At 39.4% G+C, this 19,436-nt stretch overlaps 1 protein-coding gene across 8 annotated transcripts in view; it reads right to left on the reverse strand.

Moving 5' to 3' along the window:
• The window catches only part of LOC115380131 (R3H domain-containing protein 1-like), a 93,565-nt gene that overhangs the window by 27,302 nt on the left and 46,827 nt on the right, over positions 1 to 19,436 (reverse strand). For 4 of the 8 annotated variants that reach the window (XM_030081195.1, XM_030081198.1, XM_030081201.1 and 1 more), the window contains exons 4-15: positions 17,547 to 17,639; positions 11,318 to 11,456; positions 10,581 to 10,659; positions 10,283 to 10,342; positions 9,856 to 9,996; positions 9,390 to 9,498; positions 9,063 to 9,158; positions 8,927 to 8,955; positions 8,753 to 8,806; positions 7,548 to 7,765; positions 4,574 to 4,870; positions 2,032 to 2,198 (exon numbers count right to left, since the gene is read on the reverse strand). In XM_030081195.1, the coding sequence (XP_029937055.1) occupies positions 2,032 to 2,198; positions 4,574 to 4,870; positions 7,548 to 7,765; positions 8,753 to 8,806; positions 8,927 to 8,955; positions 9,063 to 9,158; positions 9,390 to 9,498; positions 9,856 to 9,996; positions 10,283 to 10,342; positions 10,581 to 10,659; positions 11,318 to 11,456; positions 17,547 to 17,639 (1,482 nt within the window). The remainder of the gene's footprint in view (positions 1 to 2,031; positions 2,199 to 4,573; positions 4,871 to 7,547; positions 7,766 to 8,752; positions 8,807 to 8,926; positions 8,956 to 9,062; positions 9,159 to 9,389; positions 9,499 to 9,855; positions 9,997 to 10,282; positions 10,343 to 10,580; positions 10,660 to 11,317; positions 11,457 to 17,546; positions 17,640 to 19,436) is intronic. The other 4 variants (XM_030081199.1, XM_030081200.1, XM_030081196.1 and 1 more) reach the window with 3 other exon arrangements.

Raw genomic sequence — 19,436 nt, forward strand, 5'->3', positions numbered from 1 at the left:
AACAAAGTTTATTTGAAGAAAATCCACCCCCCAAAAAAGATTTTACAACAAAATTTGTGGAGCAACAATTTGTCCGTCCAGATGAATTTCATAATGTCCTCTCCAGAATAATGCCTATCAAAAAGATAATACAACCACTATCTCACATTTTGAAATTAATTATATGTTTTACAAAGGATAATGATTATTAATGACATGGAAGAGGTTAAGTAGTTGTTTTGTTCACATGTACCAAGTTGATGTCAAATATGGCATACATATGTCCATCCAAAGCCAGTCCTCTCCAGCACACTCCTTATTTTATTCCTCACTACTATGAGGAAAATGAAAGTGACATAAATGAACACAAAATTTAGAAATGAAAATCAGATATACTTCTCAACTGAATATATTCATGAGAATGGTAATTTTTGTCAGCTATATGAGCTTTTACATACTTTGGGCAAAATGTCCTCTCCAGGACAAAATGTGTGTCATTAGATTTAATGGGTTTGAACTTCATGGATATGCATATTATGATTAATTTTGTTCATAAATGTATTATTACTGTTTGTCTTAACATGTTCAAATTACAGTTTTCTCTGCTCATAGGTTAAATTATGATCACCTTCACAAAATATAATGTTTTTAAGCAGCCTTCCACTTCAGGTAATATCCTCATACTATTGACGAAGACTAGTTTTAGACAAAAACAACTGTTTTCAGTTCTAACAGCATTTATATGATTGTACATAATGGCTACAATTAGCTTTGTGCTCTACTTATCAACAATAAGAAAGCAACCAATAAAGTTCTGGAGGGGACATATTTTTGGACAATATGCATGTTTGCATTATTCTTTGCTATTACCTTTGTTCTAGATCCTGATTACTATTTTTTGCTATTTACTATGTTTCTGGTGGAAATGATCCTTTTGTTGTGTCTTTTCAGCTGCCTTTATTTCACTGCTAGTCCCTCCAGTAGTTACCTAGTGTTACTCAATTTATAATGAACAGAAGTTCCCTTGCCTTTTTATGACCACGTAACAGGAATTGCATCATTTAATTTGATGCTAAATGTGACAGAAAGCCATGTCCAACAGAATGTCCTCTCAGGACATTGTTTCGCATATATAAATTGCTGAAAAAAATTTGGTAATTTCTATGTTTCTGAATGCTTTGAATTTTTTACCATGAAGTCCATATATCTTGAAGGTGTGAATTCTAACTGAATGAAACAGGTTGGTCAGGTTTGAGTTTTCACCCTATTTGAAACCAAACATGGTCATTTTATGTGAAAGTGCCCATACACACACAGAGACACAGACAGACACAGACAGACACAGACAGACACAGACACACACAGACACACACACATATATAGGGTTTCAGGTTCAAAGTAAACATTTCTTCCCTTTGCCCCTGATGATGCCCATCCTCTGGCACTAGGAAGGGATGTTGCTTTTCCATTTAGTGTAAGCGGCTTCCTTCCCTTCACCCTCTGGGTTGTGAACCTTGACTGCAGAGGTCAACTCAATTTCCTGCCTCTTGCTAATAACGCTTAACCCTTACAGCTCTCCATTTTCAAAAGAGGAGCAACTCTGGATGACAGCTTGTGACAGGAGACCTTGGAGATTGCCACTGCTAACGTTAGGGGCCTGTATGAATGTTAATAATTACCATTTGGGCTTTCTATTGCTCCATGGGTCACAGTGCTTAGATGACACTTGAACTCAATTCATTTACACTGCCAAGATGGTGACTAAGGAGAGCTCTTGGTCATAGTTTTCTTCAATGACTTACACTGTGTGAATGTCAAGCATCACAGCAAGCCACGAAATAATCTGGAATGGGCCTTGTCATGTCAACAGAGGTGAAGTAAGAAAAGCAAGAGGCCCTCATCAGGTAGAGAGTCAGTTGTTGTTTTATTTGTATATTCTTTCTGTTTGTCAACAAATTTGGCATTTCCTCCTTTATTCTACTGTTTCTCTTAGTACTTAGGACTTAACAAAAGCAATTATTTCAATTGTGTTGTTTCGGCATGTGTTCAGACCTGAGGGAGGACGTGGTTGGTTGACTGATGCTGGTGGGTTCCAGGTGGGGGCGGTGGCGGTGGCGGCGGTGGTGGTGGGGGCAGGGGCTGCTGGGTCCTGCCCTGCTGGGGAGCCAAACTGGGGTTATACACCACCGCACTGCCGTCTGGGTTCACAAAAGGCTGGCCTGAGGGGAAAGAGATAAGGGAAATTCATCACCAGTAATTCATCAAATACCTCATCAAATAGGAAATTACTAAACCTCATATATATCTATATATCTATATAGATATATGATTAAGATTCTATTGCTTTTGCTACATCTGCACACTTAAACCGATGGGACTGTGGCACAGCTAGCATTGTCCTGAAGCAGGTGTGAAGCAGAAGCACGGAACCAAGAGTCCATTTACATTTTCCTCAATCCACAGTTTTTTATAATAAAAAAAGTGTACCTTTGCCTAAACTGGGAAAAAGCTGAGCATATTTGAGGCACATTATGTGCAGACAATCTATAACATCTAACTTGGGCTAGATAATGAATTTAATATATTTGCCCTCATTTTTTCATTCATTTCTGAACTGCTGATGGAAAAAAAGCCTGATGCTCCTGTGAATTTCCTTTGCTGATTCTTTATGAATTCATTTATGCACGAATGCAATTTTCAGAGGTTCACTATAAAACAGGCTGGCTTCTGCATACTGAGCCTTTTTGAAAAGTATATTTCTTCTTGTTAAAATAAGGTTCTGCTGAGTGCAATGCAGACATTTGACTTGAGTATTTGACTTATCAATCACTTGTTTCCCTAACTGTGTTCATTAAAAGACCTGATTTTCAAGCCAGAATAGGATGGGCCAGCCTGATGCCTGCAGCATCCAGCTCATGATAGCACCTTCCCTGGCTCCAATATCAAAGACTTAGGGATTGGACATTTCCTACCTACAGAACAGAAGCGCCCAGATATACTACACTGCAGGGAAAAAAAAAAAAAAAAAAAAAATCTATGTTTGCACTTGGGCTCATTTCTGTAGAGGCGTAAAGGGACTCTTCAATTTATGTTGCATGCTCAGTCCCCATGACTGTCCAATGACCCTGAAAAATAACTCCAGGTTCAATGAGAAGGTACCAAAATTAATTCTTGGGGATTTGGTGCTATATGAGCCTTCCCACTTGCTAGCTGCTGAACAGAGGTCAGTAAGCATTTTCACACTCCGATTGACTCAAGAACACATTATTGCCAGCCACACAACCTGTCTTATCAGACCCCTGCATATTTAAGATAGGCACAGTGAAGAGGCATACATTAGACGTCAGACGTATTTTCTACACATTTTCCTCTATATTCAATTCCATGTACAGTATGGCTTTCTTATTCATGTCTCAGCAAGTCTTTCGGGAATTTGTTTTGACCAAGGTTGACTGTATTGATCTTGGGAGACAGCTATGTTTTTTAAAGTGCCTTCGATGCTTAGTTGGGGGAGAGAGGAATCTCATTTGCATGCAAACTGTATCATTAAATGCTGACTCCCATGTCAATTCAGACCGATTCTTGGAAAATGATATGCTTTCTGTTGGCTCAGTTTACATTTTCAAAGAGCAATCAAAGCAACGAGGCAACTTCGAATTGTGATGCTCCAAAAATATTCCTAACTTACATCTAAGAACCTACACAGGCATTAATAATGCACAATGCCTTGGCATTCTACTATTTTGCCATCCCACTAATTTGACTGAGAAAGAATACCCTTGCCCTACAGCCTTACCACTGCTTGAGAGCTGCTGTTCTTCCATTTATCTACTCTGAGATGGAGTTGGACAAGACGATAAAGAGCTTAGCTGTGTGAGTTGTGTTAGTTCGAAGGTAAGATTTCATGATCTATACAGACTGACACATGGCATTCAATGGAACACTTCACCCATGATGCATAATTTTTGTATCATGGACTCATTGTATGCTACCCTCAACCACCAATGAACAAAGTTCCATTCCAATTCCAAAAATGCTAGTCATCTCTGATCCAATGGAAAAATTGGTTCTACAATTTTATAGCAAAATGCTACCAAACACTCTGTTTAAAATGCTGTGTGTGACTGGACGTGCAGTTTGGCCGGACACACTTGTGCATGGACGCTTAATGACTGTGCATGAGCGGATTCTGCGGAAGTGGTCTTGGCAGAAGCAAGATCTGAGGTAATATGTGTATGTTTGCGAAGTAGTGGGCCTACAACTGGATACCGGACACTTTAATTATACAGCATGATGAGCGTGAGCTTTTTAAACGGAACTTTTAGAGTTTTTGCTTTTAGCATTTTGCTGATGAAAGATCCTAAAATCGTGGCCACGATTTTTTCCATTGGATCCAGGATGGCTGATGTGGGAAGACACGTTTACCATGAAGGTTTCCAAGTGAAACTTTCTTTGCCGGGGACTGAAGGCAGCACATGGTGAGCACTAGATAGACAAATTCTGCATTATGTGCGAAGTATCCCTTTAAGCATGGCTGATGTGCGTTGAGCTAAGGCTGATAAAAGTGATTTCCCTCTGGTTTTGGGGTACCAACCTGTGTGTGGGTTGACCAGGATACTCCCTGGTGGTATCCCTGTGGCTTCCAGTGGAAGCAAATAGTAGCTAGTGTTAGTCGTGGATGTTGGCGGTGGTGGAGGCAGTGGGGGTGGTGGCTGCAGCGCCGGGCCACTCCTGCCCACCTCATAAGACACAGAACTACTAGTGCAGACGGCTGGGTAGGCCACGGGTGGCGCAGCATGGCCTGCCTGGGTTAGCGCCGGAACGGGGAGGGGTGGCTGGGAGCGAGAGAGCGAACCCGTAGAGGAACCTACGCTACTAGATGACTCTGAACCTGGGGAGGGGAAGGGAGGAGGAACAAGAAGGAATGCCTTAACCTCCATGCACAGCAAACTTGTTAGGCCTCAGTAGAAAGGAAATGGGATAATTACAGTCATGCAATAGTGGGGTTAGTGATGTTAGTGGTGGAAGAGGCTTGAACTCACTGGCTATCAAGAGATGTCAATGAAAATCAAGTGGATATGAATGTCATGACTTAGTTTTGTGTGACCTCACACCAGCATCCAGCCAACTACAGTAAAAAGGAAGAACTTTGAGAATTCTGAACTACTCTGAGAGGTTATTAAATTCAAAACATAAATAGTTAATTATGTATTACCAGTGAAGGAGATGTAACTATAAACTGAGAAAAAAGATAATAATATCACTAGCTCTACATGGCATTTAAGTAATTTCTTAATTAATGTCTTCATTTAGCTTTTCATATTTTGACATTCATGCCGCAACTGTTGTGGTGAGGTGAGGACAAAGTGACTCTCCAATATAATATGTTCCTTAAATGATGATGATGATCTAAAAAGAAAGTATGACGGAACAAAGGCTCAAAAAGGCCCTGGTCAACACAATGAAAAAAAAAAAATCCTTGTTACACTGATGGAATTACCCCAAATGTTCAAACAATATACAATGATGCTATAATATAATGTCTAATGGATGTTTTCTTTTGGCTTATGTGATAACCAATGAATTCAATGCACAAATGTGGTAAGAACAACATGTTACACAATGAGGCCAAAGAGGACACACAAGGTGAAGGCATACCAGAATTGCATGCCTTTGACACTACATTACCAAAACATAGATACACGGTTGAAGAGAGCTAAGTGAGTGGTTGAATAATCCACAGTAAACAGCTAATGAAGGTATGAAGTCCTCAGGCTGCTGTTGCCAAGCAGCAAAAGAACAGTTCTCTATCAATGTCATCAACTTCAACAGAACTGAAAGTCAGATCAAATAAAATCAATGGAGGCAGAAGGGATTAAAAATGCATGGCTTACTTTTTCACTTGCCTGCCTGCACCCAGTTTTGCAGGCACTTGTGACCATGCACGGTGGAGCACTAACCATATTTAACCATATTTATCTTATTCAGTGACTGAATGTAATTCAGCTCTTGCCTTGCAAAACTCATGCACAACTGGTTTGTCGTCTTTGTTCTTGATTTTGTCAGGTTTATTAGAAAATAACTGGCTCACAGGCAGGTCCTAAGTTGTGACAGGTGCTGCAATATTCACTAGCCATGGCGTGGATGTGTGAGTTAATGGGTGGAGAGTCAAACACTGACAGGAGTTGCAGACGATGGATGGTTATCCACAGGGCATGAAACTATTGCATCAACCACCTGCTCTAGCAAGTAGGGGTGCAAATGAGTGTTGGAGTAAATGAGTATGTGTTAAACAAACCATAATGGACTAGAAAACTATAACATTCTAATCAAAAAATGTTTTGTATGCAGTGTTTCCCATTAACAGTTTTGCCAAGAAAGATCTGTTTGTCAAGATTTTTTATTTTATTATTATTTTTTTTTAATTCAAATCTTATATTTGTAAATTTCACATCACATTATAGAACTGGCTGTGCAGCTGTCATTTGACAGTGCACAGACCAAGACCTGTAGCACTGCACTTATCAGAAGGAGCCTCCTGCTGTGAAAACAAAAGTGAAACTTCTACTTCCCCTCTGCACACATTATCTAATTTGCTCCTAACATGTGTCAGTAATCGGTATTTATGAACAGTAATTTTTTAATTGGAGTGAAAAACTGTCCAGCACTAAGGACTACAGGAACTTTCATGTTTACTGTGTTCACCAGTTTGATTCGGCTGGACACATTACTCTCACTTCACATTTAGGACTAATAATTAATCCATAACCTACAAGAGGCTGTGACAGAAATAACAGTGGTCATAAGTAGGGCTGGCGTTATGGACAAAATCAAATTTCACAATATTTTTGACCAAATACCTTCATATTATGATGATATTGTAGGGATGATTACTGGAGCTTTCAAACATTTATATAATGACATTTTTGATAAACAATCATTAGTAACGTGGATATGATGACGAAGCAGGTAGAGGCAAATGACACAACAACCAGAACAGACTAATAAATTCAGAAAACTGCATCACTTTACTGTAATACAGTCTTAAAACCAGGGAAAGACAACACCATATGATGATATTATGATATCCAAAATCCTAGATATCTGGTCTTGTATCAACTATATTGATGTAATATTGATAAATTTTCAGCCCTAGTCATGAAGCATAAACTGCTGCATATGGTTATTCCTTGACCTACAGCTACAGGTTAGACTTTGGTGTATAGCTAGAAAATTTTATTTCATGGACTGGAAGGATGCATTTAATAAATTTAAAAAAATAAATAAATAAAAATTAAATAAAACAAAAAGGTGATTTAAAATGTGTATTCATTTAGAAAAAAATAATTTCTTGCACCCCTACTGGCAAATGGATTCAGAATTCCTCAAGCCAATTCCCTTCTTTAATCTGTCAAATAAAATTCCATTTTTAGATTGCAAAACACTGAATGATGACAGGGTTTACATGCCAATGTGGCTCATACAATTTATCAACCATAAGCACATGACAAGAAATTTTGCATGTGGACAGTGTTCATTTCTAGCCTCAGTTCTCTGTGTATCCTTACCAGTCTTAGAGAGCCGGCCCATGCTCTTGCTGCTGCTTGAGCTGTCTCCTCTGATGAGGACGGAGATGCCACTGAAGCTGCTGGCCTTAGTCATGGCTGGCCTCAAGTTTCGGTTAGAGCTGTCTGAGTCGGTGCTGCTCCATGGTCGAGGGTCCGAGTACTTTGGTTCATTCTCAGAACTGCTCTGGCGGCTGTTAGCTGAGCGTCCATCTTTTAACCTGAACAATCAATTGGTACCACAGTGAGGCAAGCTATTCTGTTGCCTACCATTTAAAAATACTGGTGAGGCGATGAAGAGTGCGGCAGACATCTTTAGCTAGCAGCTCTGTAACCACAGCATCATTGAAAAGTGGCATGGAGTCACCAAACTTTCCTGATCTCATCCTCTAGCCAACAACAATGTTGTCCCTAAATGTCATGATGACCCACCTAAAAGATTTTGAGATATGTGGTTCTGGACCTCACCACTGACAGATCAACCGACCGACCTATAAGGTGATGTATACACACTGAACAAGGAAGGCTGACATTTTTCTTTAAAATTGCTTACTTAGTTTGACCAGAAGCCAAAACAATACATTACAGTAGTACAAGTATTACAGTATTACAATTCCACAGTGAAAAAGAGCAAGCAAAAACTTCCTGAATTTCCTGTTGACAGATCAATCAATAAAAGTGACAGTTAATGCTAAAACATTTGACCCTAAGACTGTAGGCCACACAGTTTTTAACCACCAAGGTCCATGCAATAGAGTTTGCTTGAGGTACTCTTTAGATAGGGATATATGTAGACTTAAAAAAAAAATCATAATAATAATGGGTGAGGTGATATGTAGTGTATGTGTTTATGTGACGCAAGTATGTTAGGTTTGCTTTGTTTGCCTGTTATTTTGACTGTTAGTGATAACAGAAACAATAGTTATGTTGGCTAGATCTGGATGCTCTAAATACTAACTCTTGGGCTTCTGCCATCAAGGTGGCCCTGCCCCCAACTAATATTCTTAAAAAAGACTTAATCCTCTCAAATTGCTAAATAAACAAATGTTTGATGATGTTTAGCAAATGTTTAGCAAATTTTTACAAATACCATTTTTTTCAAAATGAGTGAACAATCCCTTTAATTAAGATTAGATACGATAATCAAGTACCAACTTATCAAGTGCTGTTATGTACAGTAAGAGTAAAATGTCCTAGAAAAAGATTACCTAAATATTTGCCGCCTTTGTTGTGTGCTGTTGCAGACATCATCTTCTTGTATCCTGCAGACATGAAAAAATACGTTCTTTTGAAATATGGGTTTGAATTACAGTCTCACAAGTTATCATCCAAATTAGTAGATCATCTTAAAAAAAAAAAAAAAAAAAAGATTGGGAAGTTACCTTTTTTCAAGAGCAAAGCCATCGGGACCCTGTAATATAAAATTAAATATTATTTTATAGGCATTAACACAGACATATACTTTCATAAAGTAGTGAATTAATTTCTCCTCTAAAGCAAAAGAAGAAACATTCTCACATCTTGAGCAAATATCCTGTCTCTGGCCCGCTGGTACTCCTCCTCTCGTTCCTCTATTGACTTGCTCCTTCTATCATCCTTCAGCCGCATCCGCATCTGAAACACAACTTGCCTTTTAGCATCTGCCTCACTGTTTTAGGTGAGACAAATATAGAGAGCTCAAAATCACAAAAGTATCCCACGAAGACCTCTCTAAAACAAATAAGTCATCTTACTGTGTTCCCTGATCTTTCCAGTCACCTTTGGTTCAAAAGGTATCATGCTATATTGTTTATTTCTACAGCCAGCAGCACAGATATGGATAGGTTGGCATCAAAGGGGCCTCACCATGTTGTCGTCTTTGTCTGAGCTAGAGTTGTCCCTTTTGAGAATGTACCGCTTTTGGAAGTCATCAGTCTTGTCATCTTTGATGTGCTCTGAAAACTTCTGATCAGGTCTGCAGAGGAAAAGAGATAGGAGAAAACTGAGTGGAAAAAAAAAAAAAAACTTCAGCTGTCAAGAGGGCACACTGGAATAAAACTTGGGATGTACGCCAGCCTCCTCACAACACATAAACCTTCCACCCCTCTACTGCACAAACCCCTGCAATATTGAAATGCAGATAATTAAGTTTCAACCAAAAAACTCATTTCAGGGTGCCGCACAGGAAAATCTGTTTTGCCGCTGCGGAAGATACGGAGTCTGTAATTTCTGCAAGCCTAAGCCATTTGAATTAAAGCAGGTTGGGAAATTTAATTCTTGCACAAGGTGTGAGGGAATGGGAAGTTGCGGGTGTAGGCAAGAGATTACTCACATTCTTGTATTGCTAGTTTTGTTGATGATTACAGATTTCCCGGTTTGATCAACATTATGGTCTAGGCCAAAGTAGGCAGCGACTCTGTGCAGCAGCATTCTGTGGTAGGAGGTCATTGGGGGAAACTTCCTCTTCTGGCTTCTGAGAAAAAAACATGAGGGAGAAAGGGGAAGACAGAAAATAAAAGGGGATGAGGGGGGTCATGGGCCAAATCAATAATTCAGTAGTGACTACAAGATGACAATTAGAAATACGTTTTTAAAACAGCAATCTGCCAGCATAGCCTGGAGTAAAATCTCATTAACGCTCCCAAGGGCAATGCGGAAACACATCATATAAAATATGCACAGTTAAATAGAAATGACAAGGAACAGCTTATTCAGTTGAAATGGAACCCAAAATAACAGGAAAGGGGCTCAACACTCACTCATTATTACTGATAAAGTCGAGGATGTCCTGTTCCAGCTTCAGCAGCATCATTCTGTCCCTGGGATGGATTTAAGCACACAGAATTACACAAGTGTTTCCAGTCATTCGAGCACTCATCTCATTTCCTTGATGGTATGACAGAAACTGCAATTAGTAAATCGACTGTCAAGATGTCAAGTGCTCAAAGATAACCTTTTGGAGAGTGAGTCTTTTGCTTAATTATCGGCAAAAGGGAAAAACAGCTGGGCAACAGGAGCAAACAAAAGACCTTTGAAATGGCTGCCTTGTCTACACACCTGGGGTTGTTTTTCAGCGTGTTTACTAGGAACTCATGAAGATCAATCCCAGTGGAGTCAGTGTATTCCTGACTGGAATCTGAGGAAGAACAAAAAACAAAATAAAAGTTAAAAAAAAAAAAAAAAAAAAAAGACTAAAATGCTCTATGAACTAACATTTCTCCTGAGATGATTCCTTATGCCATAGTTATGTGATTTTGAGTGAGTGCATGAAATGCTGTCACATGTCACATGTTGTCACTAATGGAAGCAGTTAGGGGTTCAATGCAAACACTGATGGAGTTAATGGGCATCCTTGTCACGTTTTCTGACGAATGTCTCCTGTTAATGAAACCAGTCTAATCTACTGTATATGAACTAATGAAAATATAACACATTATAAGATAAGATAAGATAAGATAAGATATTCCTTTATTAGTCCCACGGTGGGGAAATTTCACGCATTACAGCAGCAAAGTGGATAGCAAGATATGAAGCATAATTTACATTATAAACAGTATAAACAGATAATAAATAGCAAAAAGCAACATAAACATTATAAAAAAGGAATATAGAAAAACAAAATAGAAATATGAACAATTTAAACAACAGAAGAAAAAAACTAAACCTGGGGAACAACCCGCTCCGACAGAGGTTCAGGGTTAGTGTGAAAGTCTGATGGATAAAGCTTTTGCAGTAGCTTAGCAAGATAACTCTTTTGATAAACTTCAGCTGACAATTTCGCACAACAGGCCTACCTCGGGATAACATTTTCCTTGGCATTTTCTCTGGTTTCTCCAGCTTGTCACTGCTTTTGTCCTTGTCTTCTTCATTTTTGGTCTGTGTTGGCAGCTGCTCTTTGTCAAATGACTGGTTGAGCTGGATCTGAATGTCATCCTACAAACGCAACATGGGGAAAAGTAAAATTTGATGATGTTCCACACTGCAATTTATAAAATACAACTATGTAATTCAGTACTCACAAATCAGTAACTAACATACTTTGTCAAGTAATGATCTGAGTTCACTGACACATACGATACTAAGAGGTAGGAAAGCTAGGCAAAGTACACATATGCACACATATGATCCAATCTATTACAGGGAACCTCAAATATAAATCAAAGATGGCTGCAGAGCCAGAAGGCCACATGTCTTTGCTTGCGGGTTTTGTTATTTAACATTCTCCCCCATAACAGTGACAGCAAAACAATGTTCTGTTGGATACAGTGTGAATTATGACCAGAGGGAGGACAAAACAAACATAGCACTGGATGAAATAGTCCCACCCAGAGTACCAACTGCCTGGAGGGCAACAGAAAACAACTGCAACAAAAATATTTACTTACGGGTGCAACTGAAAAGCTGACCCTTGATTATTGTGCCTGTAATCAAAATTGGCCTCAGACGTCACACACAATGTGAAGCACAAACTTTTGCCAAAATATTTATTTTTGGATCATATACATATTCTCTAAGCAGTAAATCCATGGGATTTTCACATAATCATCTGTGCTACAGTCTGTGATTTAAGATGGCATTTCAAGCGTGAAGTGCACACTGCACATTTCTCTCTTAAATGGGACCGGATTCACTGAATTCTGCTGCCACTTTCCAACCGAAAAGAGTTTTGTTAACAAAAAGCTAACATTTTGGTGTACATTACACGCTTCACAGTTGGGTGACCTTTGACCAGCATTGCGATGCCTACTAAATTTTATTTTACAATCATTGTTGGGAATGGTAGGAGTTTCAGGAAAAAGTATAAGGGGCAGGCCTGGGATGAAAAGCACAGCAAGTAAAGGTAGACACGCCTGAAGAGCGCTGCAGTCTAAACACTAAAGGCCAAATTAGACTCTTCTACATCTGGTCTATGAGGGTCCACATGACCCTAGTGTAGGGCTGGGCGATAAAACGATAACGATAATTATCGCAAAATAACCTTTCCTCGATAGAAATATAAGACATGGTCGATCGAACCCATTCCATCCACGTGTTGACAGACAACACGTCCAGCCAATGATAATGAGAACAGCGCTGTGCCGAACCAATTATATGGAATAGAGTTACAGCCTCGTCAGGCTACGTTGACGAGCGCACACACAGAGCGTAGGAGAAGCAGCCGGCATAAACATAAGCACATGTGCTTATGTTTTTAGCTACTGCAGTGCACACCAGTATGCTAGGAGTGGGAGCGAGATACGTGAAAAATGACAGAAAATGTTAACATGAGCGACAGCGTCCCCGAAGAAGACACCCCAATGGACAGCCCAAGGCTCAAAAGACGAGGGCATTGTAGAGAAGAAAAGTCCGAGGAATTCGGTGGTGTGGGAATATTTTGGCTATTTAAAGTCCAACAAGAAGCAGAGTGGTGTGCACTGCAAACTGTGTCAAAAGCATGTTCACACAGTCAGGTAATACCACTAATCTTTTTTACCATCTGAAGCAGTGCCATCCTCTAGAGCACACACCATGCAAGACTTTACAGTCTCAGACCCAAGCAAGTGCTGGTGGTCCCCCTAAAAAACTGTGTGATACCGGCACAACAACAACAGACTATAGTGTCCTCCCTCTCCAGTGCCATGCCTTGCGACAAAAAAACAAAGAGACACAGTGATACCACAAGTGCTATAGCCTACTTTATTGCAAAAGACATGATGTCAATAAACACAGCCGAAAATGACGGATTTAAGCAGCTGATTCAAGTAACTGACCCTCGTTACTAACCCCCCAGCCGTAAACATTTTTCTCAGACGGCACTTCCCAAGTTATACACGGAGTGTAGAGAGACCGTTGAAAAGGAGCTGCTAAGATTTTAGTTTATTATATAATCATTTTATTTATTTGAAATACAGTTCTACAATGTTCTACAGTGCATTTGATATGCTTAACTTCTAACAGAAAATAAATAATATTTAAAGCAATATAAATGTGATATCGTCACATCTCACACAGGAGTAAAAAAGATCCTTTAAACTTGACAGAAATAGATATTTGATGTATATCGTGATTATATATATATTGATATCGACTGATATGAAAAATTGTGATAAGATTTTGTTCCATACCGCCCAGCCCTACCCTAGTGCTGTCATCTGCCCATGCCTGAGCGCAGCCCAAAATTTGTGACTGTACAGACTTGCACGAATAGCAAGTACGCTGAATGCACATACTCCAGATAACAAAATGGATGCTTGTTTTGGAAAGAGGTTGTGTGAGAAGATTCACCGTTACCCGTAATTGTATAATTTGTCTAAAATTGTTCCGCCAAAAACAACAACCACAGGAGCCCTTACTGCTGCCATGAGGCTGCCATTTTCTTTCCCAATGTGCATGCATCTTCTTCCTATTCGTCTTCATTTTTATGACAGTTGGCAAACTACATTATGGTGCATTAGCACCACCAATGGAACCGACTGCGCCTACAGGCAACTGGTACAAATCTACAACTGTCTATGGACAAGGCACAAAAAGTGTGTCAGAGCCTTAAGAAGTGGATTTAGTTGTGCAAATGCCACTCCATATGCCCTCTGTGCGATGTTGTAATTACATGATGGGTCACCATGGGTGGCTAACCACGTGGACATTGGCAATTTGTTTTTTAAAATTGCACTGATGGCTTTCAGGTTATAAAATTGAGCACAAATGTTTATTTTTTCACATAAAAACAAATGTCCAAATGTTATAAACAATTTTGAAGGGTTTGGGAAAACTGATCCTGGAGTCTCCAAAATGCAAACCAATTAGAGACAGATGATGACATGACTTCTGGATGCCTTTTCTTCTGACTTCAAGGGCCTAAAAAAAGGTCTAGTATTACACGAGTCAATATCAATATAGGGTACCATTTGGTGTCCCAGGCAGAAATCACTCACTTTTCATGAAAAATTTGCAAAATAACAAAACTCTGATGGTTTATTATAAATGGCCAAACATTTAAACACACATTGGTACAGAGATACATCTTTAAAAGGGTGTTTTTCATATTTAAAAAAAATGTCTATGATTAGATGCATGTGATTTTGCCATGTCCCAAACTCCTCTCTACTAACTTCACTGAGTGAAATAAGTAGATAAATGATATACAATGTACAAACCTTTTACATGCTCTTGTTGCTCTCATCAAGTACTTGAATAAAATGAGTCAATTGGATCATTTATGGTCTAATTTCATAATAATAATAAACGTTTTGCATGTGTCCCTGGATTTGCTGTCCACCCTGTCATTAGGTGGTTACTGCCACTATAAGAAACCACCTGCTGTAATCAGTGACATCACTACCACTGCTTTGTCTTTTACAAATGGAGTGAAGAATAGCTCCTGCAGAGAGAGTACATAGCAACATTTATATTTTGACATTTTCATAATTTTATGATTGAACTTGAATGTGTTCGATCTTAATGTGTCCACCCTGTCATTGCAAAATATGAATCTATATAAATGCTTTTCAGAAATTCAAAATATGTTTGTTAAAGTATACGCAGTCACCTTCCTAACGGATACATGTTGCTCGCTAATGGCCCACCATGTGCTCATTAAATGCAAACTTCAGCCAAAAACGTCCACCCTGTCATTGTCCATCCCGTCATCAAGTCTAGTTTTATAACAGTTTTATAAGTTTTTCAGTGTTTCAGAAGTCAAGTGGAGGAGAAAACATATGCAGAGAAAGAAACCATTTGAAAGGATACCTATGTTTATACTTTTTGTGGTAGGCCTACATTTAGGGACCAAGGGTTTTTGTTTTGTTTATATCAATCTTGTTTTTTCGTCTAGTTTAAGGTTTTATTTATTTATTTTTGCTGTTGTTGAGTGTCATTTCCAAATGTAGCCTACCTGTGCACAATTCAAAATACAGTAGGTGAAAAAAGTCATGTTTTGACAAAAAACATTTGTTGACAAAACCATAACATTGTCCACCCCGTCATGTCATTGTCCACCCTGTCATGTTCATGTTTTATGTGAATAAATAATTATTTTCACAAGTTATCAAAACCTTTTGTGTGATTTTGCTCTGAAGAGATTAGGGCCAAACAGTATTATTTCAAAGTTTGACCAGATACCTTTATTTATAGAGTTTATTCAGAAAAGAAAGTACAACTTTCACAGATTTTACATATACAAACATATTTTTCCATAATTTCTGTATTTTTGAGAGATGTTTTCCAGAAACTAAAATATATTCCTGAACGAGGGACCAAATACCTTTCTGAAAATGTACATTTTGTAATCAATATGATTAGAACATATTTACTCTATTTAGAAATTGTCCCATGACAGGGTGGACACATTTTGCAATTCACTTGTACTTTCTATTCTTGCAGTCAATTTATAAAAGGTGCAGGAGCTTGACCAACATGCATTTCTAACAGCTTAAGGTCTACTTTATACAATGGATATGGAGTTCAGTGGAAAATTTCATCTTTTTTTTTTGTGTCATTGGGAAGTCTCAATGGCACTCTATACTGATATTGACTCACACATGGGTCAACACATTCTGCAGCTGCTTAGCAGGGTGACATGCAAAAGCCTTTATGTATTATTAATGGATGGTTTTAAGCTTTCTGTTCCTACTGGTCTGGACAATACAGACCCTGAGATGGTCAAGGACGTAGCAGATTTTCCCTTTAACGCTCTGTCTTTGATTATTAATTGAGAAAAAAGAAAGCCTCCTATTTTGCCTTTCAGAGTCAATACAAAATTAGAACAAAGCAAGCACACAACATGACACCAAGGAACTCCCAAGCTGTTTTTTAAGGGGAGAAAAGCTGTCATATTTACATTCGAAGAATGGAGGAATCACTGCTGCTCCCCTGTGAAAAACTTCGGGGAGCTGCAGTTTGCAAACAAAGCTTTAGTGCTGCAGAGACCAAATAAATAAATAAATAAATGAATACAAAGTTGCAAATCACTGGAGAAAAGAGGGGAGGGAAACAAGCCCTACAAAGGAAATTTCATTTTTTTTTTTTAATGCACCCCTTAGACTGAGGCGGTCACTTTATTTTTCATTGTTTTAGTCAGACTGTCACACTGTTCTTGTCTGAAGAAAGAAACCACCCATCTGAGAATTCTCCAGAAGCCCAGAGGTCATGATTTAAAAAAAAAAAAAAAAATACCATGTTGAATGCCAGTCTCTCATGCACCACATTTGACCTGTGTCTGTGAAATGATCACAGACACAGGTCAAGAAATCTAATTAGACAAAATCGTCTGTAATGTTATTTAAACGAAGGAATTTTCTTCACTGGTTCCAAAAAAAAAAAAAAAAAAAAAAAAATCAGTTCAGGACCGTGAGGATGGATATGGAAAGAAACGAGGAGCAAGTCTGTAGGGGTAAGGGTTTTTTTAATGCACCTTTTTCTTGGCTGTTTCACTCAAAGGGGCTACTCACATTAGGCCCAGTTGCTCCATATCATACCCAAAGCCCAAGCCTGATTGCCTCTGTCGTATTTCAAAGTGATGCCATACATACCACACGCATGGCCCGACGTCATCATAAATCGACTTTGGTTTCTACGCGGTTGCAGCAGCACAATGGACAGCGACACAGACGACATGGTTGATTATTGATCGTGCGAGGTGTCGATTTGCAGTTAATCGCGCTGCACGCATAAAACAATTTTTGCAGAGGCAGGAGGAAACGCGTGAGGGATGGTCGCAGGATTTACGTCATATCCACGTTTGCGCACTGCGTGCGTGACCGTGCAGGTGCTTGTGCATGAACGCCCATACCGTGCTGAAGCACATCTCCAGGAGCGGAGGAAGTGTACCGCACTGAAGCACGGAACGGAGCACTCACACTAGTCAAATAATCCGGATTTTGGGGTCAAACGAGCTTTGGCATGGCACGAATGGGCTGATGTGAGTAGGCCCTAAGTCTCAGCTGCATGATTATGCGCTGAAATGAGGGGTGTAACATCAGCTGATGGGTTAAGGTGGTGTGTTGAAAGGGGATAGAGCATTCATAGAAGGGGGACGGGGGGGTTTACCTGATGTTCTCGAAGCAGATCAGTGGGAATAGGGGGAGGAGAGGACTCTTCACAAACAGCCAGGCTCCGAACTAACTTTAACTTTGAGTTAGACTGGGGGAGAGTGGTGAGGGTTAAGAAGACAGTCAGGATGGGACAGAGAGAGTTACAACACCACAAACCAAGCGTTATGGTGGGACTTATCAGGAAAAAAAAGGAACCCATATCCCCGTGCAACGCAAGCACAAAACACACTGGCAACCTATAGTGGATAAGGCTTATTTCTTTTAATTTACCCCCCAGAATTCAAGACTACATCATGCACTCTGCCATTGATGTTACATTGTTTAGGGTTAGAGTGAATAAGTCACTATAAATTTTGATCAAATGATGATGCACTGTAAGATCTGAAAGCTACGTGCTTCAAAACAAGACAAAAAGCAGACACATTTAGAAAAACTTCCCTCCAAATGAAAACTCTAAAACCAAAACTTAATAGAATGCAAGGCAAAACAACAAAAATTAAAGTTTGAAAAATAAATGAATCCATCGGAATAAATTAAATGGGTCCTCCAAGCAAACACTAGTTACAGACATGCCTCTTGCCACTGTACCTTTGCCCGTTTTCCTGACTGTCCGAGAGTTTGCCGCTGTGCGGTAGGCAATGAAACAAAATGGATCAGATGAAACATGAGTCCAGCATTGGGCGGAAGTCCAAGCATTTCCTTTAATGTCTTGACCCATCAATGACTAGCAGACATCAGCAAAATGTAATAATTTAAAAACAAGAATTTACTCCAAGAACCATTTCATCTCTAAAATCTACGAAATGACCGTTACTCAATTTTTGCAGACAGAAAATGCTGCTGCCTTAATATGCAATGGTCTGTCACATAAACAAGGTAGGCTTCATCAAGCACAGTAATTGTAATTGCTTCATCCCAGCATTTGATGGACATTCTTAACCTCAAAAGAAGAAACCTTAAAGCTGTCATTCCTTTACACTCCCCATTTACATATGCTGCTTTGATTTGGAAGCCAAATATCCACTTCAGATGCAATACAAGGCTTTGGATATCTCTCATTGGGAAGGAAATGAAATGTGCCTTAAGGACAAGTTCGCAATTTTGGAACCGAGGCCCTATTTACAGATTATCTGGCATCATCCTCAGACGTAGAGACCATCATTTCACCAGTCACTTCAATACTGAGCCTGATATCAATGTGATGTAACGTTGCTTTTCCAAAACAGGAAGATAGTGGATACTCATACTGATGTCAGAATATTCTCCTCAGAAACGTATCGCAAACCAAGTATTTTGTCAGTAGTTCTGGGCTTAGATATAGTATTCTTTTGGAACTTGTTTTGGCTGCTTCCACATAGGATTCTGCTGGCTGGGCTGAGTCTAGCTACAGCATGAAGGTTTGCAGTTTGAGAGGTAGAGCTTGCTTTGGGAAATAAAGTAGTCCTGTTCCAAACAGTGCAGTTCTGCTGATTTAGCAATCCATTTGCAAACCTTTTTTCAGGAGAACACTCTGAGAATACAGACCAAGGCCCCCATTTTGGAAAAGCAAAGGCACTTATGATTGCCCCATTGATTGCTGTTGTAGCTGAGCGGGAGCCTGCAGCACATCAATAACAGGCTCAATACTGAAGAGACCAGTGACATGATGGTCTCTACGTCTAAGGATGATGCCAGATAATCTGTAAATAGGGCCTAGCTTTCAAATAGCAAACTTGTCCTGTAAATGCTTCTCCAAATTCTAGATTTGGAGGTACTGCTGCAGGGAATGACTACAATTCCTTCATAGGTACCTTGTGTGCAGCCAGGCACCACGGACTGCGAAGTGAAGGAGACAGATGGCGGTAAAGTGCCCCCCTCCCCAAAACCTGCTACACACACACAAACA

Source organism: Myripristis murdjan, chromosome 21 (genome assembly GCF_902150065.1).
Source record: "Myripristis murdjan chromosome 21, fMyrMur1.1, whole genome shotgun sequence".
In the NCBI taxonomy this organism is placed as follows: domain Eukaryota; kingdom Metazoa; phylum Chordata; class Actinopteri; order Holocentriformes; family Holocentridae; genus Myripristis; species Myripristis murdjan.